This window comes from Bombus affinis, chromosome 2, assembly GCF_024516045.1.
Source record: "Bombus affinis isolate iyBomAffi1 chromosome 2, iyBomAffi1.2, whole genome shotgun sequence".
NCBI lineage: Eukaryota > Metazoa > Arthropoda > Insecta > Hymenoptera > Apidae > Bombus > Bombus affinis.
This window is the reverse complement of record NC_066345.1, coordinates 14,930,230-14,953,627: the sequence shown is the minus strand read 5'-3', so window position 1 is coordinate 14,953,627 and position 23,398 is coordinate 14,930,230. Positions and strand designations below refer to the sequence as shown.

Sequence of the window (23,398 nt, the reverse complement as noted above, 5' to 3'; positions counted from 1 at the left end):
TTGTTTTTACAAATACTTTATTAAACACTGTAAAGTATAGTACATAGTAGACAATATCATATAGTATCACAACATTATTATATATATATATATATATATATATATATTTGTATACATTGCAATGGTTATTATATATTATTTAATTCACAAATGTTTAGAAAAAGAGCATTTAAATAGCTATGTGCTACGATCCTGCTTGTTATGCAATATCATAATAAGTCGAGTAATATTTTGCATAATTAAAAAATAATTTACTAATTTAAATATAGGTAATTGTAGAAAGAATAGCATACACATGTTGTAGATATATTTTCTTAATATGTTGCAATTTGAATATTCACTTTTAATATTTAAACTACATATTCAAATATTTTTGTTGTGTTCACAGCCAACATCTAAAATAAGACTTCACATATTTTATTCATAACTTTCGTTTTTCATGTTTTATGAATAGTTCAAATGTTACTGATAATAAATCATAGTTGAATATACTTGTAAATTATGTACACACATTTAATGTTGATATATAAAAAATTATATAAGTAGATACCTGACAAATATATGTGCCATATGTAACAAATCAATATTATCAATAGCACTATAAGATTCTGAAAAATAATTACAGTACATTTTGCAGATAATGCTATTTTATTTAATTCGTGTATTCTTATAATTTGTAATATGTATTTTGTACTGTTCTGAGAACAATACTGTATTACATGTCATTTAAAATATGTTTAAGTTTTTACTTATAATCATTTTCACAGAAGAATTTTATAATTTATATTGTAATTTTTGTGAGGCTTGGCACAGTTTATAATTTCTGTGTATAATAACCTTTCCAATAAATTGTTTTATGTTGATTGATTTAATTTTTAGACCACTTATGCATATACAATTACAAATTATAATACAAATGGTATGTATTTGTGTTGTTATCGCATGTTAAGTGTCCTGCACCTTAAATGCAAATATTATTATATATGCCAGCAAAATCAATTTGCTGAAAATTAAATTCTTCATCCAAACAAAGTTAACTTTAAATTATTGCGAGATACATCCAAATATAATAATTTAAAATTATGTTTTCAACATAAGAATACTAAAATTCAATCATATTAATTTATTGTCATTGTATTGATGTAACTATTTTTTTCGGAATTTATTTTTATATTTAATTTAATTTTACAAATTTAAAATTTCTAACAAAAAATATTACTTCTTATTTCTCTTTTGTCACATTGTGTTATGAATTATTATATTCAAATGCATAATGCAACTGTTAGTTGGTGTCACATTAACTTATTTAATTCAATAACGTTTTAAAATAAATTTTCTATGATAATTACTACAAACCAGGACCTCCACTGAATTATAAATTATATACCAAGTGAAAAATATAAGTTATATTTATTGATTTTCATATAACTGATTCGTTGGTACTGAATATAACAAAACTTTGTTACATTTAGTACAACCAATAAATGTAATATATATGTTGCTAACATAGTAACATATAATTCATATATATACACACATGCATATAGATTATGAAAGATTTTGTCAATAATTTTGTCAAGACTTGTCCATGACAATCAAAAGATAATAATGTAATAATATTAATTATAAAATTAAAATAATATAAGTTACATTTATTATAATAGTATACACTCACATTTCATTAACAACTTATATGATTTATTTTTTATAATATCTAAATAAAAACAGCAAGTAATAGAAACATCTTCCAAATTCTATTTATGATGAATAGTATTAGATATAATATTTTACACAGATCTTTTAAGCTTTTCAAATAAATACATTTATCAGTTGCACATATAATATTACACATAAAAAGGTAAGTTTATTTACCAATATCAATTAGTCTCTATAAATGTTTGCCGACCAAACCTGGCAAGGCGACGCGTGTGTGCAATGGTAGTGGTCCCGGACTAACTTCTCCCATCACAGTTCCCAGCTGCCCCACAAAGTATTAAATAGATCAAGAATTCATCTTTAGATTCTTACACATTATTTAATATACCGAATAAAATTATTATTGGTTTCGTATATGTAAAATTTCTTCATAAAAATCATTGCAACAAAATCAGTAATGTGTACAGGTTTAAGTCAACATCTAAGAATCTACTTTTATGCAAGTACCATAATTAGAATAAATAGACTATCAAATAAGGAGAAGGTTTGTTATTTACTGATAATTTCTTTTCATAATTTAGAAATGTAGCAAATAATTTTTGTAAGTTCAATATATCTAACAAATGTATTTTGTAATTTTTTGCCTTCTCCCTATCATTTATTCTTTGTATAATACTTACATTCAATCTTTTGTTGTCAATGTCATTTGTTATCCAAAATATTGGATAATACTTCCCAAAGAAAATAAATACCAGGAAAATATAATTAACATTTATAGAAGCTATAATACAATAGTAATATGTAACATTTGACACCAACATTGCATACGCACATACCTATGTCATACTTTTCTCATTAAGTATTATCTGAGATGTTGATTACAATCTATCAGAAAGCATGTTTCGTATCATTTGAAGAAATTAAAATTTATTTGGTATCAAAATTAGAGAATGTTAGAAATTAAACATACCGAATTAGAGTCTGTGTGAAATAACATTAATGTTAAGTAGTATAAATATTTATGGCATATTGAACAACAAAGAGAGTCATTACTTAATGCTTAAATCAATGCAGCCAAATTCCCCCAAAAATGTATACAACTTCATAAATTATATTAGATTTACTCTTATAAATGTATTCTGTTTGGAGAGCTCCTTACATGTGTCTGTGGAGAAACCAAATATAAATAAGCAATATATGCTGTAAAAATATTTAAAAAATAAAAAATAAATGTAATAAAAATAATACTTCACACAAAGATAAAAAATTATTTACACAGAACTAAAAACTTTTTCCCCTAGAAAAATATGAACATAACTGCAACATGTTTATCATTATTAAAATAAGTTATTTGCCGATTGCACAATAGTATAATTTTTAAAAAATTCTGAATAAAATATTAATAATACTCTATTATAATTTACTAAAATCTCTTCTTTAAATATAAAATATATAAAATTGCAAAACACTTATACAATTCATTTTTTCTTGACCACATCAATAAACTACACCAAATAAAATTAAGTACATGTGCACTAAATGATATGCAGTGCTATTTAAAACTTACACCAACAATTAAATATAAACAAAAGTAGTATAACTATATAGTGAGAAATATTGGTAAATAATGTATAGAAAGCAGATGTAAAAGATTATTTTTCCTGCAGAAATTACTTGTTACTAATAGCATAAGTAGTGTGCAAGCGGCAACTTTTAGATAGCATTTCTGATATAAAAATTAATGCCTGAAAAGTAATTTGGTTTCTCAGGCTACATGCAATAACATTCATTAAGTGATAGACATAAACCAGATCCTTCTCCAATATTGCTATGAATAAATAAAATGTACGAAAAAAAAAATAAATTGTAGAAATGATAGGACAATATTTGCTTCATAAACCTCATAATGATATTAATGATTTGGTGTTAATGAAGTATAATGATATTTAGAAAGCTTTAAAAATTTCAGATTAATGAATTGAACACTGAAAATTATGTTTAATGTTCAATTACAATATGTTTAAAAATTTTAGTGGTTTTATATAAACTTTTAATATATATATAGATCAAAATTTTATCAGACTCTTTACTATAATTATTTTACTTATGTTAATACTTTCAAAGAAATCACAATATGTACATTTAAAAATTTGTTGTTTATGTGCTATGTGTCTTTTGATCTTTGTAATTTGCGTTTACATTAAAATACATTATATTTTGATATCAAGAAAATAAAAGGTGCGGCACAGATATTTTGTTCTATAATATTAGTCTAGCTTTAAGACTTAAAAGAAACACATATATTAAACATAACAATTTTAAATAACATTTCATAATTATGAACATAAATATAGAAAGTATAAACATGATGATTGATCTTTAAATAATAGATAAATACTATACATCAGATTTTTTAAATAAGAAAGTAATTTTTTGTAAATCTGCAAAGATTCAGAAATGTTTAGTAATGTAAATTCTGTTTAACATTAATGCAAAAATTAAAGGTATTATTAAAAAATTTTAATATATACAAAATAATTATTTTTAATAATTATTCCTACCCTCAAGTATAATATACAAAGCATTTAAAAATAATCTTCTGAAAACATTATTTTCAATGGCTTCTGTCTCGTTACAATGTTCTTAACGGAATAAATCCTTCCATTCCAATGATTCTTAGGTCCTCATCATCATCATCATTTCTTTTTCTCTAAAAAAATCGGTAAGAGCGCGATCAAATGTAGACTAAAAAATTTGCTCTAAATTGATAAAAAAGATATATATATATATATACACATACATATATATATATACACACACGCACACATATATATATATATATATATATTGGATAAAAACACAGGTTTTTCACATTTTAGTTAAATTAACAAAAATATTTTGAGTGTTCTTAAATATTATTTTAATAATAGACATTAAACATAATTTTCGAAGAAAAACGATTATTCATAAAAAGAAGAAATGAAATGATCTCTTTAACATTTAATCTGTTATGTGGATAAGGAAATGTCAAATTATAGTATTACACACATTTCGATTTTGAACAAATTTTTTCGAATAAACTCATTAATTCTTCACGTGTTTCTTACAAGTAATTACTGATAGTTATATATAGATAGAATAGTTGCATACATTTACTGCATCTGTAAAATAACTTTAGTAAGAAGACTATATATAGATTCATGCCTATATAGTAGCATTTCAACTTCAATATATTTTATATATGATTGTTTTTTGTCATTATAAAAACATTGTTAGTATTGTTAATAACCCACAAACCTAAATATGACAGTGATACACAATATTTTATTTTTATATTAACAAGATTTTATTTGAGTAATTAGTGTACACTTATGGTATATTTCATAAATAAATAAACTTCAGTATATATGTTATTCAGTTATTCAAATGTGTATCATTGCATATCTACAGTGAAGAAAAATAAGTTTTTCATGCATATTCTATACATTTTATATGAAAGGTTTTGGCATAAAGAATTACTTATTATGTTGAGAAGATACTATAAATAAGTGAAATCTATACAATTGCTAATACTGAAAACTTCGGACATTAAGTAGAAACATATATTACACCTAATACTAAAATGTTACTTTCATATAAAATGGAAAGGCTATGTTGTACAAGTGTTTTTATGTAAATGGTATAACAAAGAGATAATTTAAAACAATGTTTAAAATATAATTACATGAAAATTAGGTATAAATGATAAACTCATTCATACCAATGTAAGAAATATTTTCATACATAATTTTTATACAAAATTCAAATGTTTCAATTCAAATCCAGTACTTCTACCTTCTGTGTAAATTAAGGATTACATAAGGTTCATCTGGATTAGTGACATCTGTGCTGTTAGGCTGATAGCACGGATTAATAGTGTAATTGAGATTAGGTTGATGAAAACTCACCGGTTGAATACTACTCCTTCGACGCTCCAGTTCACGATCTTCAAGACAAAAATCTGAATCTGAATCTGCTTTTCTAACAGCTTCATCCTAATATAAAAAACACAAAAAATATCTAACATCTTCACTGTTTTAACTATTTTATCAACAGTTTTAATAAAATAAACATTTCTAAAATCATATATTATACCTGTGTCATTTGCTGTGTTGTTGTAAGAATCCTGGCTAAAGGTGTGCAACAAACTGGTAATGTTTCTAATAATGTAGGCCTGGAGTGAGTTAAAAGTGGTTTCATGTAGCGAGTATCAAAGTCACCCCAGATTCTAGCAAGTAATGCTTTTTCATTAGGTTTTATGCCACTGCCTGGTAATGATCCATCCTGCATAGAATTATACTGTGAAATGTGAAGGATATTTGGATTATCCATCCTGTATGATAATGATATCTTCTTTCAAATGTAATTAAGTATAAAATTATACTTATCAAAAATATTTAAAAGATGATGACAGTTTAAATAATTTATTAAATAAGAATTAAATGAATAACTTTAAATTATATGTATAAAAATAATTGAAGAACCATAGCACATATTATACAGAAATTCCATATCAAGATTAATTAACTTTTTATATCATAAAACATTTAGCATTATTATTAAGTATTAAAAACATGCTTAATTGTTTATCTTTATATTGGTATACCTTGTTAATTATGTTTGCATATGTTTTGTTAATGAATGTAAATGGATATGTATATATTTTATACACTACTAATCATCAACATACAGAATGGATAACAAAAATGATACAAAAGGAAATATTGAAGCACATGCAATTAGCAAATCAAACTGATGTTTAATAATGAAAATAAGACTAAAATTTTCTACATATATAAAGCAATAGTTACATTGCAATTAATTTTTATTATATATACATAAATAAATAGAAGCTGAATTTTTAGTTTGCACGATATAAACACAAGCATTTATAAATTTGTTAGCAATATCACTTTCAAAATGTTAAATTTTAAATAGAACATATTTTACAAATCTTTAACATAAAATAATAATTTCTGTGTCACTTTTGAAACTAAATCCTACCTTTAAAAATCGTTAGTATGTATTAATAGATATTAACATATTTATAATTCAATATTTAAGTCATAATAATAACAGAAATATTTATTTTGGTATCATTGTATTATTTTTGATAAACAATAATTCAATTAATGTAATATAACAATTAGTGGTCGTTGCAAGCATTTTAATAAGATAATTTTTATTAAATCCCTTATTAAATACCATAATTTGATTATTTTACACATCTGTACTAATGACAGAAAGCAACTCAGACAATACTACTTATAATATACAAAACTATTTATATGTTGCATAGTCATGTAAGAGAAGATTAAATAACTACAAAAGTCTATAGCATCAAATTAATCTCAATGTAATAAACACAGGATTTATATATTTATATAGCAAGTTAAATGTACGAATTATTTGTTACCATATAAATAGCATAATTCAATTTTTGAATTAAAATGAAAACATACCGGCGGACTTCTCTCCCTATGTATGTCCAGATCTCCAAAGCCACCTTCGCCACCAGACTATTAACATTAGTACGTTAAATTCTAATCTTTTTATAATAATTATTAAGCGAAATTATTTAGAATTAACCAAGCATTTTTACCAACTTTGTTACAATGTAATTAGACATGCTGGATTTTCCATTAAGTTAAGTTCTAGTGCAAGCTATTTATGAATTTAGTAGTTTTTGTGCAAGAGTAACCCAAGGTTACTTAAGTGGAACTAGAAAACAAACATTTGCAAGTATAATCTTTTCGGACGTTTTTCAAACACAGAAATAAAGATTTTAAGAATTTTTAATAATAGTGTATAATATTAAAAGTGCACACCACAATAATTCGGAATATAATACTTGGGAATATATAAAGGATAGAAAATATAACAGTATGAGAACAATTTTGAAGCGTTCATGCGCAAATATTTTTACATTTTAATTCTTATAAATAAACTATACTCCTGAATAATTTAGATTATTTTATATTCAATAAATGATTTTGTATATATTATGAATAAATGGCCCAGAAAGTCAACAATTAAAATATCTTTTGTTTCTACTTATATCAAATAATCTTTATTCAAAACATGTATTAACATAAATAAATTATAATCAATAACCAACATTCTGAGAATATTTTAAACCACTTCTAAACACTTAAAATACTTCCAGTTTTAATAATAATGATTTTAAACATTGATATAGTGAGCCAATATACTCTTTAAATTATAAATAATATTGGCTATTAATTAAAAATTACTATACTTTTATATAGAAAGAGATGCTTTCTGAATATCAACTATAACTAATAAGATTTAAAGATCAACATCTAATAAAAACTAATCTTATTAAAATTTTGCGTCTGACAACTTTTTATGTACATTGTATTAACAAAAATTTATTTGTACCTTTTATTTGAATATATATTAAATAATGGATATTACTGTTTCATTATCTATATTTTATAATAATATATTTAATAAATATACATAAATAAACCTGTAATTTGTACAAAATAAAAAGAAACCACTATAAGTTAACAAGCAACATGATTAAAAGTATATGCATGAAAAAGAATCTGAGAAAGTTACAAAACATAAAATATTTAAAAAATAATTTACTTTTAAAACATACATTAGCAATAGATAACCTAAACTACATGTTATTAATAAATATTACTATATTTTTTATACCAAAAATACATAAAAAGAAACCTAGCACACATTATATGTTAGTATAAATTCAATTTCATATTATTTATATTATTTCTGTAAAATGAAAACTAATATATGACTTTACAATAACTAAAAATACAAATGTAATACTTACACTGCGCATTCCATTGTGTGATAATCCTTCTATTTCTTCATCTACTCCAACTCTGAAAAAGCGTAATTTATTTAAATAAATAAATTATAAGAGAAAAATAATAAAAAAGATATCTTTTACACTTACGGTATATTAAACCAGCTCAAAAACTGAGTTGTTGCACCACCCTGGAAAATGACTGTCAGAATTACAATTAAACTCGTTGTTGTTAACATAGCCTGCCGAGCATCAGATACAGTATTTCTGATGGCCAGAGCAAAACTCATGGCTCCACGTAAACCAGCAAAAAATAACATATGCTGATAATTTAACGATATCTTTGGTTTTCGCGCTAAATTCAATATAAAAGATAATGGATATACATTGGCTGCCCGACCTAGTAATGCACAAAGCTATAATAAGGTGGTTAAGGTTTCAATGTTACATGTATGTTCGATATATAATATATGAAGTTAAACATCATTAAATGATAAGGATACAAATCCTGCAAAAATAAATCCTGGATCGAAATGGTGTTTCGGAAAAGTAAACATTGTAACACCAATGTAACTGAATATAAAGTTCTCAGCTAAAAAATTTAAGAGTTCAAACAATTGTTTCGTCCGTTGCCGCGAATCCGGACTTAAATTATTATATGTGTAATGTGCTTGACAAATACCACAAAATAAGACAGCGACTACACCTGTATGTAAATAATTATTTTAAATATTAACTACATTAGTAGAAAATATCTACATGAAAATTCAAGGTAATGTGGGATTTTTATGAATGTTACCTGTAAGATCAGATGCTTCAGCAATTAAGAATGTGCTATAAGACATTAAAACAAATAATGCTGATTCCAAAAGTGGAAAATCTCTGACTCTAGTAAATTTAGTTAACAAAGCAGTGATACAGCCCATGGTAGCACCAATAAATAAAGATAAGCTAAATATTCCAACAAAATCACCAAATGCTTGGAAAAATGCTACAGTTTCAAATCCACCTGAACCTGACTGATAACGTTCTCCATAATTCTGTATGGCACTACAATAGAACATATAATTTATGTGTGTATTTGATTGAGACTTGTTGCTGACATTTGTAATGTTTTTATATACATACCCACTAAGTACAATTGCAACTGCATCATTTAATACACTTTCCCCAAATACTAAAGCATATAAATTTACATCTACATGTAAATCATTAAAAATAGAAATTATTGTCAGTGGATCCGTAGGAGATATTAATGCACCAAAATATAAGGTATCCAAAAATGTAAATGAAGCAGACAGATGTGGTATTAATTGCACAAAGGCGTACATCAAAGCTCTGAAAAGAAGACAAATGGTATACATATCAGAGAAGAGCATAATTAAAAAAATATATCATTATATTACAAAGAATTTTTCCATATCTGCAGCCTATGAGGAAAACAACAGATATATTCAATCTAAATGACCTATGGACATAAAATTATCACAAGAAACGTTCCACGCAAAAACTCTAAATAAATTTATTATTGTGACATGAAAGTAATTGCGTACTTATTAATCATACATACTTCTCATTAAAATGTGAAAAACATACCCAATAACAAAAGCTGATATAGATGTTCCAATTAAAGCATACATAAGAATCGCTCCTAAGTTTCTAAAGAAGTATTTCTGAAATAAAGAAATATCAAATTCTATGGTGTTTCATATTGTATTATATTATACAATAAATATAAAAAACAAATATACTGTTACTTACACGTTTTAAACTATACCCAGCATGGAAAATGATTGGTGGTAAAATAATGTTAAAAAATATTTCAGGATCAAAGGTGGCCTGTTAAAATTTTATATTTTTATATAATTAGTTTTTCTACTGTCTAATTTAATTTTAGTTTAATAGAGATAGAATAATTGTATTAAATAATACCTTCAAATCTATCTCATTATCCTGCTTATAAATCTCTCCCCTAAATGAATAGGCAAATGTCTTATTTTTAATGACACCACCTCCTTTATCTTCTGGAAAACGTAACCATAAGGTATCTGGAGGAACCGATTGATTATATTTACTACTGTTGTCTGGCACAACAGGCATATGAAGAATGGTACTACTTGTTGTGAAACCATAACGAATTATTGCCCCTATAATTAATCCTAAAAAGACATATATGAATAATTAATTTCTAATTTCTTAAAAGATTTAAATAATACAATTATTTTTCATAATTTGTCTATGATAAAATGATTATAACTTATATACAATTTAAAGTCATTAACAATTGATAATCAATACTTTACATGATGATAAATTATTCTTTTTTTAAATTTTATTAAATCTTATTTTTTTATTTACACAGGTGTATGTACATGTATATACATTGTATACATAGATGATGTAATATTTATAATGTAATATCTTTTATATTCGTAAAAATAGATAAAATATACATAAAATAAGATATTGAATAATTTTAGGAATCAGTTTCATTACTTATACTTTTCAAGGAGATGTTATTTTTATATAATCATAAATACAATTATTTATAAAAGGTATAAAATATTTAATTACAAATAACTACAATTAAATATATTCTTTTAATTTATGTATAGATAAAATCAAATTAGCTTATAATATCAGAATTTAAAAGCATACAAGAAAGATATCATATGTATATATAAAAAAATATATAGATCTGAGACAGAAAAGTATTTAATATGTATTATATTTATGCAGTAATAAAATGACAAATATTATAGCTATAAATAAAAACTATTAAAATTTGCAAAACATGCGCGTTATTACGTTTATACTACGTAAACATAAACTATAGCAGACGACTTACCGTAAATGACAGCTAGACCAGTTTCATGGAGAAACCTAAGACGACGATGCTTAAATGTCCATATTGTTAAAACAGTTAATATCAATAAAAATGTATATAATAAAAGATTTAAACTATCGAGTCTATGTAACAACTGTGCTTTTGCGTCTAATTCAATATCTGTCGCGGCTCCATTACATGATTTTAACAAGAAAATACATAAAATTCCGAGGAGGAGAATTCGTGCATCACCTCTCACTGCCATCTTTACTTTGCAACCATTTTCTAACCGTACTGTCAGTTCAGCAGTATGACCAACTGCGCATTCAATACAATTGTCATGTATCGTTATAGCCAGGTAGCTCCCCGTAGCGTAACTTTTAAGAACTTTTATTTATTGACGCGCGCGTATGACTCCGTGTAGCGCGACAAGTATGAATTTGTGCAGCAACGTAACCGAAGCAACAATGAGCAAATGGATTTTAACAAAAGATTTATCGATTAAATGTCACAATTATTTATTAATGATAACTATAATCATTCTTCATTTTGTATATTTACTTTTACTACCATAATAAAGCATATTGACAAGGCATAAATCGCTCACTTTTCTATATGATTAACTCCAATCAAATTCATTTTTATTATCATTAATTAATAATAATTTTTCTTGTTAGGAAGTAAATAAATTGCATTTTGTTATGTAAAATCCAAGAACATAAATAGACCGAACAACGACACAAGAGAAAGGATTGTAACTTAGAGTTCAGTGTCCATTTCTTAAAAACATAAAAATTGTAATAGCTCAAAACTTATTTTGTAATTAATTATCGAAATACAGGTATTTTGTTTTGAAGTTTATTTTGTTTAAATAAAAAGGAAAATTCAAAATTTTTTAAAAAGATACAACTTTATTCAATTAGGTATTGTACATTTTTGTCGATGACCTTTTTCCATCTTTCAAGCAATGTTATAATTCCATGTTCATAAAACTTCTGACTTTTACTAGCAAAAGACTGTATTAAATGTGATTTTACATCATCAGCGTCATTAAAAAAATAATAATCTGAAGGCGCAAGGTTAGCTATATGGTACAGCTATATGGTGGATGTGACAACACATCCCAACCTAGTTCCAATAATTTTTGGCAAGTGACCAAAGATGTGTGGGGCTTTGCATTATCATGCTGGAAAACAACATCCTTACGATTTGTCAATTCTGGTCGCTTTTCTTGAACTGTATCGCTCAGTTTGGCGAGTTGTTGAATGTACACATTTGAATTAATCGTTTGGTTTCTTGGTAAAAGTTCAAAGTACAAGATTCCTTTATACTAACGAAAACAAGGTAAAGGCGAACAAAGAGATCTCAGTAAATTCAGTTGGATAGTTCAATTGTTCAGTATTTTCTAGTAGAGTACAATATTTGGCAAACCAATTTTGACGCTGCTTTTTTTTCGAGGCTTCATTCCCATGTACGACACGTAACTTCTTGTATGCTTGCGATGCGTTCTTGACTTTTCGGAAATAATATAATAAAATATGTCTGAAATGCGCGAAGCGTTCTTTCATTTTTAAATTGGGATAAAAACGAAACTAAATAACTAATCGATACAATTTTTTTTACTAAATTAAAGGTGGAAGTCCAACAACAAGAAAACAATATAGCTCAGATGCTTTGAACACGTTGAGAAAACAAAAGAATATGCTAAGACCATCTATTGACAAAATCCGGAATCACTTTGTTGCCAACCCAATAGTATAGTTAATGGATTAATGACGTCATAACTCATATCGTAAAGAAATAAGGTAGGGCAACAAATTACGGACGCAATGCGGAAAGATGTAAGAAGAAATTTACTTCATGTGATATGAGCGAGTTGTAGAGTGATAGCGAGGGTAATATGATCTCATGTTATCGTTGGTGAGAGATTTTACTTGGCAATGGTAACCCTGGTCAGCGGTACTATATGGGTAATAACAATTCAGCCTGAAATTCCCCAAGTTCTTAAACGGCTACACAACACAATCACGGCTTTGGTAACAGAATACCAAGCAAATGCCTGTATGTGTATGTACATGTACATGTACATATATCTTTAAAATAAAGTATCTATAAGTATATTAAAACATTATTTACTTTTTATAATGCAGTTTTATAATTGATGACAAAAACTAGGATTGATAATATCAGAGAGGAATTTCTTCTCTTGTAACATAAAATAGATATATATATGTATGTGTGTGTTATCATACATGCGTGTATGTGTACTATGATTTTATGGATTAAATAAAATCTACGATACTACTGTAAATTGTAAGTTTAGTAATCCACGTGTTTCACATTGTTACATATTATCACATGTCGTGTATTTATTAAATCTCATATAACGTGAATTAAATGTACTAATCAAATGTATTTTCAATAAAATAGTTTCATAATATGACAACCATATACATTGTGTGTACGTAATATCAGATTAAAGATACGTAATATGCATGAAGTTAAAAAGTAACCAACAAAGTTTTAATAACTTTTAATATGATAATGACACATCCTACGAACATGTTGGGTGTTGTCAAAATATATCAAAGGTTCTTAACAAGATATCCGTTACTCACTCAAGCGGTACAAGCGGGTAAAGAATATACATATACAGCATTTTTGAAATATCAAAAATTCTTTTATTATTATACATATATTAATAGTTATTTACATTTTTAAACGGATAGGTACGTTAATGGCACTTGGAGATCAGATTGCACAAAATCTAGTTGAGCGAAGAAAAATTAAAGATTTAGATTTTATAAGAACAGCTCAGTTTGGATGCATAGGACTTTTCCTTACTGTAAGTAAATTTGATATAAAATTGCAAAAATGTTTGATTTTTATTTATAACATGTATGATATTGATTTACTAAAGCTTAATAATGCATATGATTGTAAAATAATAATAAAATGTATAAAACAATTGATTAAGTTGAATAAATTATACATTTGTTGCATAAGCTTTTATAAAATAAATTCCATTAAACTTATATGGCAGGGTCCTGTCACACGAACTTGGTACGGAATATTAGATAAATATATTGGCTCAAAAGGAGGAATTGTAGTATTAAAGAAGGTGTCTTGTGATCAATTATTTTTTGCACCTGCATTTTTAATAGTTCTACTATCAACAATTGGTATTCTACAAGGAAATGACTTAGAACAGTTAAAAAAAAAATTGTATAATGAGTATCCAGATATTTTAAAAAATAATTATAAGGTAACATATTAAGACAATATATATCTAAAAATATTTAAAAATAAATTTGTGAATGAAAAATTTGTTTTAGATTTGGCCTATGGTACAACTATTTAACTTTTATTTTGTACCTTTACATCATCAGGTTTTAGTAGTACAATCTATAGCTTTGTTATGGAATACTTATATCTCCTATAGGACAAGTTCAGGAAAATAAAAATAAGAATATAAAATAAGTAAAAATTTATAAACATATTTTTTTAAATACAAATGTTAATACTATTAAATTTTGTTAAGTATTGTTCACAATAAAATAATAAAATTCGACTTTTGGGATAAACTACATGATATTTATCATTAAATAAACAATATAGTATTGTAACATAAAACAACAATAGCACTATAGACGATGTAGATCCCAAAAGCTTTTCGTTATAAATTTAAAAAAAAATGTGTTTTTTTCTATATTATGAAGTACATTTGACCTCGAAGAAAATAATTGCTGTTCGTTTATTTCCTAAAATTGATGCATGTAGGACATGTTTCATTGTAATTTAGTAGTTGTTATTTATGTTTAAGCATATCAACATTGTAATTTATATTGTATGTTTATATCAAAATTTGTCCTCTAATGAAACTGCTATTGCAAAGTAAATTGTTATTTTTTACAAAAGTATACATTTTTTTAATGTACTGGGTATAATATCATTTTATGGAATGTTACCGTTTTTAAAAACCATGAAATCATTGGACGTGAACACACAATATTTTAAATGTTAAGTATGTACAAGAAGATCTGAAGTGCACTAAAATAAACGAAAATTAAATCTATATTAATTGTTATCTATTTAAGTTATTGTGTATCTATATTATATATATATATATAATATTACATATATATATATATAATATTATATATATATCCATTTAAGCATATTTAAGCCATTGTTATTAACAACAATAATTCACATGGGAACCTTTTCCGCTTTTGCAACTGCTGCAGGTATAGTTTCATTAGTTTTTGATAGTATACACGTTCCGAGTAATTCTGGACACGATATTTCATTAGATACAATCTTTTGTACTTTTTTTAATAAGTCATAGTTGATGCGTTGTGTTATTACAGAATCGTTTCTATATAATGTAACATAGAATTAGAAATATAATAAAAGTTTTCATACATTTTGCACAGACACATACACATATATATACTAAATGACATACGTACTTGTACTCTGGGTGTGAAACAACTTCCTTCCTTAACCATGCAGCAGTCGTTAATAATTCTCCAGAAGCTCTTTTTTGTATGAATTTCATATATGCTTGTACAGTACAATGTGTATCCGCATCTACATCCATACTAGCTAAGTACGAATTTACTAACGGTATTAAACCCGGAAAAATACCATCCTGATACAAATAATATATTATAGGATATTTTTGAAATCTGTTAATTGATTTCATTCATGAACAAAGTATTAATACCTTTCCATTAATAATTTCGTTAACAGTAAATTCTGTATACTCTGGTTGTCCATCATCTTGCTTTTTTGCGTCTGATGTAATATCTTGACGGAACCAAAATTTTTCTGCTGTAACTGCATTTCTCCTTTGTGCCCGAGCCATATTTTTATCAACTTTACTAATTGGTATCAGAAGGTTTAATTTATAACTTAAAATAACTCTTGTAAGAAGGACAATAAAACAAACTATTGCAGCATTTTCAAAATCCGTAATTTGAACTTCGCATGGACGAAATTCAACACGCCATCCTATAGATGAATTTGGTGGTGGTGGCTTGAATCGCATAGTTTGCCAATTAGTTGATTGTATGTTCTGAAATTTTATATTTTGTGTTTGTATACAAAGCTAAATTTTTATAGATAAACTTAATTGATAATAATAATGATAATTACTTCAAAGTGATCAGTATCCTCCAAATCATTTTGATGAACTTTTTCAGAAAATAAAGATACAGTATCTCTGATAAATAAATGAGCTATATGTTGTGCAAGTAATTTATCAATTCCATTATCTAATAGTTGTTTATATACTTCATCATCATACGTTAAGGGAACATCGTTATATTTTTCTCCTTGCTCACTAAGATATGAATCAATAGAATCGTATCTAGATTTACTAATTCTGAATTTATTTTCTTCCAAAGGCTTTAAGCCACGTTCCTCTTGTGTTCTGCAGTCTACAGAGCAAGATATCACATTCCACCGGCAATCAACGTCGCTTATATATCCTCGGTAAAATGGACTAGCAGCAGTCAGAGCCAACTATCGAATGTTAAATAAATGTTCTGTAGAGCATGCGCGAAAGAATATGCTAACTTCATGCCTTCATAGCTTATGAAAACATAATTATATTTTTACATATTACTGACCATTATTGGACATAAAGGCGTTAATTGGTCATATAATGTCCTTGCTTCCTCTATGTTACAAGCCTGAAAAGTAAGTTGTAGACAGCAACAACCCATTCCAAAACCCATGGCATCCATGTAAATATGATCTTCTCTTGCTGCACAACTTGATTCATCTTCAATAAAGGGACTAAAATCCTCTTTAAAAGGACTTGAAACATTTTTATCTTTATAAACTGCAAAGAAACACTTCATGTCAAGCTCTAACTGAATTTTTATATTCATAAAAAGATACAAATGTGCAACTATTAAATACAATAAGTACATACTAGGAATGTTTATAGCAACTTTTTCTCCACGTCGTAGTCTTATATTTCTCGTTAATGTTTTAAATCGCGGATGACCTGGATATATAGCTTCATCTGGAAAAAATAAACTTTTTGATGCCCCTGAATTTGGAGTTGGATGTGTTGGAGGATCTGTGAAATCATATGCTCCTGTTCTGTAAGAGAATATTTAAGCTAACAATGTATTTCATACATATCAAATATAATAAATTTTGATAAAAATACTAATTTACATACCTAGGAAAATTAGTTAAAGACATTAAAACTTCATTGGGTTCAAGTAATTTTGAAGCTTCTTGCCTTCTATATCTCATGTTAGCTTCAACAACATTAAAATGAACTAATAAGCCACCATATGGCTTTCCTGGTGTGCCTTCTAACATATAAGCACCATATTCAGGTCTCCATAATGATTTAATATTGCTGTGAAACAAATTATTTAAATATTTTAGATTATTTTATCATTATTAAAAAAAATATAATTATTATTAAAATATATTGTTATATATTTAAACAGCCAACTTAAGATATATTTCAGTAATATTTGTAATTTACATCAATTAAAATTCTTTTTAAAAAATAAAGAATAAGATACTTACTCTGGATCATTATATTCTTTTTCATTTAATGTTTTTAATATTTCTGCAGCTCTTAAACTAAGCTTTGCAGTTTTTGCTTTATCATCAAATTTAATAAGCATATATTCAACCTATTTAGAAATCACATTAAAAATATTAATAATTTAAATATGGAAATAACAGTGATAAGAGTAGATTTAAGAAATATGTCAATTTTGTAATAAGTGGGCGACATATCAATAAAATAGAGCAAAAAATGTTGAATCATGTATCTAAGACTGAATTGTAGTTGGAGAAAACTCAAGGTCATTCCTTATAGTAGTTTAATATCTATAATTGCTGGAAATATTCATTCATTGCCTCTACAAATATTAATCTCATAAGAATGTTATAAAAGTTCAAACAAATAAAAGTAATATACAGATAACAAATAGATAATGAATTAAGGTCTAAATTTAATTTTTTATCAAAATTATATTTTTACAATTGTACATAGGATATAATAACTACATTATTATATTAAATTAGAAATAATATAATAGAAATAATATTTATCAATAAAATTAAAATTATTCTTCAAAAATTAACATGAGTTAATAATAAAAGATATTGCGTGATTTGTATTTCTATCATTCCGTACGAAAATTACACGAAAAGAAGATAACGTTCTTTCTAATAACTTAGTATATATATTATTGCATGACATTACGATATATGTTGATAAATGTCACATAACGAAAATGTAAAAAATAAATATTACCTCATCGCCCCATTTGAGTATATCACCCTGTCGATCCCTGAGTCTTTTGTATAGGTTAATGAATTGAATAATTCCATGTTTCCGAACATGGTCAGCAAGATTTTTCGTTTCTTCCCAGGTTAAAGGGCTTCCTTCGGATAGTAATCCCATTATTATATAGAACAATTAATATAAGCTTTTTTTTTTAACTTGACACTTGAAATAGAATTTCGCGCAAGATCGACTTAACCCGATTTCTGCCGAGTTATATCGAAATACAATCTTAACTTCACGTTCACGCACGGAGAAACCGCCACAAATCCTAAAATGAAATAAAGTATAATACTGCTTTGTAGACTAACTACAGTCTTTTATGAGTATCCCGTCACTTCAATGATATATAACTACAAGGTAATCATATCCTCCTACCACAACTCCGACTAGAAACACTTGGAGATATCGGCTTAAAATATTGTCAATTCATGTTTCAATTGATAAAACTTAGGTAATTGTATAGTAATAATTGTTTTCTTTAGATAGCAATATACCATTCTTTCCTTGATAGATAATCATAATATAACATTTCTCTGATCAGTCCAGATGACTCACGTGTGTAATTAAACAGATTAACCCTCCGCAATACAGAACGCGGATTCCGGTAGCCGGGTCAATCGTGGTTCATATGTATGTACTATTAAGAACTTACTAATGCAGATTCTCTATAGTCGTACTTGTAGGCTATAGTCCGCTACATATTTTATATCTTACCAGTTATATCATGTAACTTTTTTCTTAAATAGAAATGCGGTCTACCGTAAGTAAAGCAAAATGAAACAATAAATTTGTAAATTATAGGTAAATGATACTCTAATTTAAGTAAATAAACATTACAGGCAATATTATTTGTTACATAAAATTGTTTATTTATGTATAATGTAAATATAAATAAAAAAGAATTTTAATATAAAATGACATTTGTATTTGTATAATTTTTACGTTTTTTCTTAAAGCGCTGTTTTTAGCGGGAGATATCCCGCTAAAGGGATGATCAATTTTATCACTACAGATATATACTTCTTTTACTTTTACGTTATCCTAGTGAACTAGCCATAGGAACGCAAGAATTAATTATTAATATGGATGAAAAATTCGATAGACAGATACTGATTTTATCATATGTTTTAGTATGATAAAATAAAGAATTTGTACAAAAATTTATGTAATTTTAATTATTTTATAAATCTTGGCTATATACAAACCAATAATATTGACTCTTATAGTTAAGATAATTAACCATAAATAATTATCGACTAAATAAAAATCTTTGACATGTCTTCAAAACATTCTCTATACTTATTACACTAAAATTTTGATCCTTATTTTTTAAATTTTTACTTTTATCAATTACCATTTGACGTCATATCATTCGTTTAAATGGTGTAATATTTACCTTTATTATCGATATAAATTTGTGAAAATAAATGAAGGTAACAAATAAGTAAAAGGATTGATTAAACTGATATGCAACGTATGTTATGAATCACTTTTTATTTCAGTGTTGTATGTCTTGAAGGTTCGGTTTATTAAAATATTCACGTCATTAATCATGTAATACATATATATGTATGTACATTCGTATTTTAGTCGAACAAACCGAATCCCATATCTTCATCTTCTGATTCAGATTCCTCTTTCTTTTCTTCTTTCTTTTCCGCGACTGGTGCTTCTGCAGCAGCCGTAGCTGGTGCAGCAACAGAAACTGCAGCAGCAAATTTACTTGGGTCCTATAAAAACGTTAGATAATGTTAGATGGGTTTTAATAATTACATGTAAACTATACATAGTATATGTTATCAGACTGCATTTTACGCATTTTTCAACAAGAATCTTAATAGTGCCAGTGGGTTCCACTATTTCTAGTTCTGGCACTAATTACATAAGATTTTCAGAAACATGATTCATCACATCAATATTTTAGAAACTTATTACAGTATGTGTTGATGAAAATTGAAAAATTACGTGAATATAACATACCTTGATGTATTCCTTAATTGTAGTTGCTTCTGGAAATTCAATATCAGTCACAGCAGCAATGGCCAACAGATTCTTGAATCCATTAGCGATACTGTGAGGAGCACTAGCTACTGTGGGATAGCCAATAGCTAAACACACTGCGGCTAAGTTTGCCACTCCAGCCATGAACTTTTCTCTTAAATCTTCTGGTTTGATGTCCAAAATTTCAGGTGCAAAAATAGTACCCGAATCATAGACTTGTTCAACAAGTAAACCATATGAAAATGGAGAAATGTTCAACATATTTAAAAGAGTAGCTTCAGATGCACCCACTTTATCACCTGGTTTTAAAATATGTACATCGTTCTAAAACATAATGAAATATAATTTTTTACTTGTTATTATATTAACCTTTTACTCAGACAAAAAGATATTAATTTAAATTGAATCATATGCTTACAATAATTTCAATAGTACCCTTAGAGATTTTGGTAGGAATGCTCAAAGCTTGAAAGAATGATGTTTTCTCAGGCCCAAGACCAGTGTTTTGAGCAGGAATAATTACACTTAGTGGTGCAATAGCACCTGCTCTAGCTGGTGCTCTGACTTTGTTTTCCAAAAGTTTGTCCCTTACTTCGATTAAGTCTCCACGGGTAAAAACAAAACCAACATTTCCACGAATATGTGGAAGAAGTTTTTCGAGGGCAGCATTGCGTTCAATATGACCACGAATAGCTTTCCTCATCATTGTGTTCTTTCCCATTAATACAACAGCATTCCCACGAAGGGACATACGGATTTGTTGCATTTGTTTCGAACCAACATTGTCGGCACCCACAATGAAACATTTTGGGTAATCATCCAATAGTTGCTGTATAAAAAATATATATATAATGTAGATATGAATTAAATATTTTAGTGATGATTTCGCGATAAAATATTTGAAATACTTACAACAAGTTTTGTAAAGTAATTGGATTTCCATGTTGCCTTGTCCTCCCTACCCATCTTGAAGTGTGTATAGGGACAAAACGTTTAAGGACTAAAAATAAAGAGACTTATTTATATATAATTTACTATTAATATTTTAAGGCATTTCACAAAAATTAAAATCAGACTACACGCATGTGTAATGTATAATCTTGTAATTCGCACACAGATGGGTTCTGCTATTTCTAGCGTCTGTATGGTTCTCAAATTATCAGACATTTTATTTTATCATCATATAATTTTTCCTATTTTCTTATTTATTTTACAAATATTCATGAAAAACAAATATTGTATAAAAATTCTATATAATTCATCACACATATAAGTATATGTAGACAATAAAATTTATACATGCGCTTCCATTATAAGCATATATGATAGTTTTATATGCATAAATAATCGATACTTTTAAACATATAAATTATAAATATGAAAATATTTAGGAATTACTAAAATTAAGGTTAGGTGACCGCATGGCATGTACATATTGTTTATTTTCACTTGAATAATCAAGAATATCTTATACCTTCTGCATTTGATTAATGAAACATGATTTAAATAGTATTATAAAATGATTTTTATAAACACAAAGTAAGTAAGCTATTATTTTATCACAAAAATAATGTAAAATAAATTTTCCTACCTCAGCAAAAATTTGCGGGTGCAATGTGGAAGAAAGAGGAAGTTCTTCCTCCTCCATGACACAAAAATTTACCGGATACGCGCCTCAGGAAAATCATTATCCTAGCGCGAATATTTAAAAAATGTCTAAATGCACATAAAGAAATAAAGTTACATAGAAATTATAAATTCTTAAATACGCTGTTTTTATAATACGTAAGTTGAATAGTTAAAAGTAAACGATATCTCGAAATTAAATTTCAGGAACAGTATAGTTATTACCATTAATGCCGTTGAATTTGTTTTTTCATGGTCTACAACGATATTGAAATTGGATTACAAACATATTGTTCTTCTATTCGGTTTGTCTCTTTGGAATAACATAGCTGTATGTTTGACCTTCGTAACCTCAGGCCGTCAGTTGTTAAATACAAACAATGTAGGAGTTACAACAGTTAATTACCGCTTCTTGTAAACAGTGGACATTAGTTTAAGACGATCTGTGTAAAACGTGAATATGAATATAGTTTTTGAACATTTTGATTCTGGAATGTCAAAATCATTATTTAGTGTATCTTTTATTGCTTAAAATTCATTTAGGTAGGAACAGATTATGGGTAAATCAAAGAATTTACTTGAAAACGAAAGGAAACAAATCGTAAGGCTGCGAAAGCAAAGTAAAACCTTCATCGAAATAGCAAATATAGTGAACAGGTCAGAAACGGCTTGTAAGCAAGCTTGGTATAAATTTTTAAAGGCAGGCATGTATTGCGATCAACCGAAAAACGGAAGACCACGGAAAACAACGCCGAAAATGGATCGCCGAATTCATCGATTGAGCGGAAAGGATCGTTTTCGTAGTGCAAATAATATTGCTGTGGAAATAAACTATAAAAACGATACACAAATTAGTGCTAGAACTGTTAGGAGAAGATTAGAAGACTTTAACTTAGGAGGACGAAAACCCCAAAAGAAACCATTGCTGAGTTCTAGGAATCGAAAAAGACGACTTGCATTTGCTAAAGCTCAAAAATTCAATCGAAAATTTGTGGAGCATCATAAAAAAGACAGTACAAGGTTATAAATCGAAAAATTTAAATGAACTTTACAATTGAAACAGCTTGGAGTAATATTACGGTAGATCAATGTAAAAAATTAATAGATTTTATGCCAA

At 26.8% G+C, this 23,398-nt stretch overlaps 5 protein-coding genes across 15 annotated transcripts; 2 read left to right on the top strand and 3 right to left on the bottom strand.

Annotated features, from left to right (window-relative positions):
- On the bottom strand, positions 1-11,648 carry LOC126926430 (sodium/hydrogen exchanger 7). Of its 10 annotated transcripts, XM_050742770.1 has the most exons (14): positions 11,343-11,647; positions 10,427-10,653; positions 10,256-10,333; positions 10,091-10,167; positions 9,623-9,832; positions 9,294-9,544; positions 8,998-9,200; positions 8,645-8,910; positions 8,519-8,570; positions 7,158-7,214; positions 5,791-5,994; positions 5,604-5,690; positions 2,337-2,387; positions 1-1,978 (listed from the first exon to the last, which is right to left on the bottom strand). In XM_050742770.1, exons 1-14 carry the CDS (start codon positions 11,584-11,586, stop codon positions 1,889-1,891), a joined length of 2,097 nt encoding a protein of 698 aa, XP_050598727.1. In that variant the 5' UTR covers positions 11,587-11,647; the 3' UTR covers positions 1-1,888. The 10 variants fall into 10 exon arrangements, with proteins under 10 accessions (XP_050598727.1, XP_050598702.1, XP_050598711.1 ...); XM_050742745.1 differs by having other exon boundaries at positions 1-2,387; positions 11,343-11,648; XM_050742754.1 differs by having other exon boundaries at positions 1-2,387; positions 5,791-5,979; positions 11,343-11,648.
- A 1,505-nt stretch (positions 11,649-13,153) lies between these two features.
- LOC126926646 (protein Mpv17) lies at positions 13,154-15,396 on the top strand. 2 transcript variants are annotated; one of them, XM_050743083.1, is made up of 5 exons: positions 13,155-13,634; positions 13,752-13,956; positions 14,051-14,166; positions 14,365-14,586; positions 14,657-15,396. In XM_050743083.1, exons 2-5 carry the CDS (start codon positions 13,860-13,862, stop codon positions 14,780-14,782), a joined length of 561 nt encoding a protein of 186 aa, XP_050599040.1. In that variant the 5' UTR covers positions 13,155-13,634; positions 13,752-13,859; the 3' UTR covers positions 14,783-15,396. The 2 variants fall into 2 exon arrangements, with proteins under 2 accessions (XP_050599039.1, XP_050599040.1); XM_050743082.1 differs by having other exon boundaries at positions 13,154-13,956.
- LOC126926497 (glutamate--cysteine ligase catalytic subunit) lies at positions 14,794-19,201 on the bottom strand. The gene is made up of 10 exons (XM_050742788.1): positions 19,030-19,201; positions 18,622-18,922; positions 17,883-17,992; positions 17,521-17,706; positions 17,266-17,438; positions 16,958-17,172; positions 16,482-16,850; positions 16,051-16,401; positions 15,794-15,975; positions 14,794-15,699 (listed from the first exon to the last, which is right to left on the bottom strand). Exons 2-10 carry the CDS (start codon positions 18,769-18,771, stop codon positions 15,531-15,533), a joined length of 1,905 nt encoding a protein of 634 aa, XP_050598745.1. The 5' UTR covers positions 18,772-18,922; positions 19,030-19,201; the 3' UTR covers positions 14,794-15,530.
- A 928-nt stretch (positions 19,202-20,129) lies between these two features.
- On the bottom strand, positions 20,130-22,380 carry LOC126926610 (60S acidic ribosomal protein P0). The gene is made up of 5 exons (XM_050743000.1): positions 22,247-22,380; positions 21,568-21,655; positions 21,074-21,484; positions 20,635-20,979; positions 20,130-20,384 (listed from the first exon to the last, which is right to left on the bottom strand). Exons 2-5 carry the CDS (start codon positions 21,619-21,621, stop codon positions 20,241-20,243), a joined length of 954 nt encoding a protein of 317 aa, XP_050598957.1. The 5' UTR covers positions 21,622-21,655; positions 22,247-22,380; the 3' UTR covers positions 20,130-20,240.
- Positions 22,381-22,837: 457 nt separating this feature from the next.
- On the top strand, positions 22,838-23,308 carry LOC126927995 (uncharacterized). Its single transcript, XM_050743952.1, has one exon. The coding sequence runs from the start codon at positions 22,838-22,840 to the stop codon at positions 23,306-23,308; it is 471 nt and encodes a 156-aa protein (XP_050599909.1).
- The last annotated feature ends 90 nt before the right edge of the window (positions 23,309-23,398 follow it).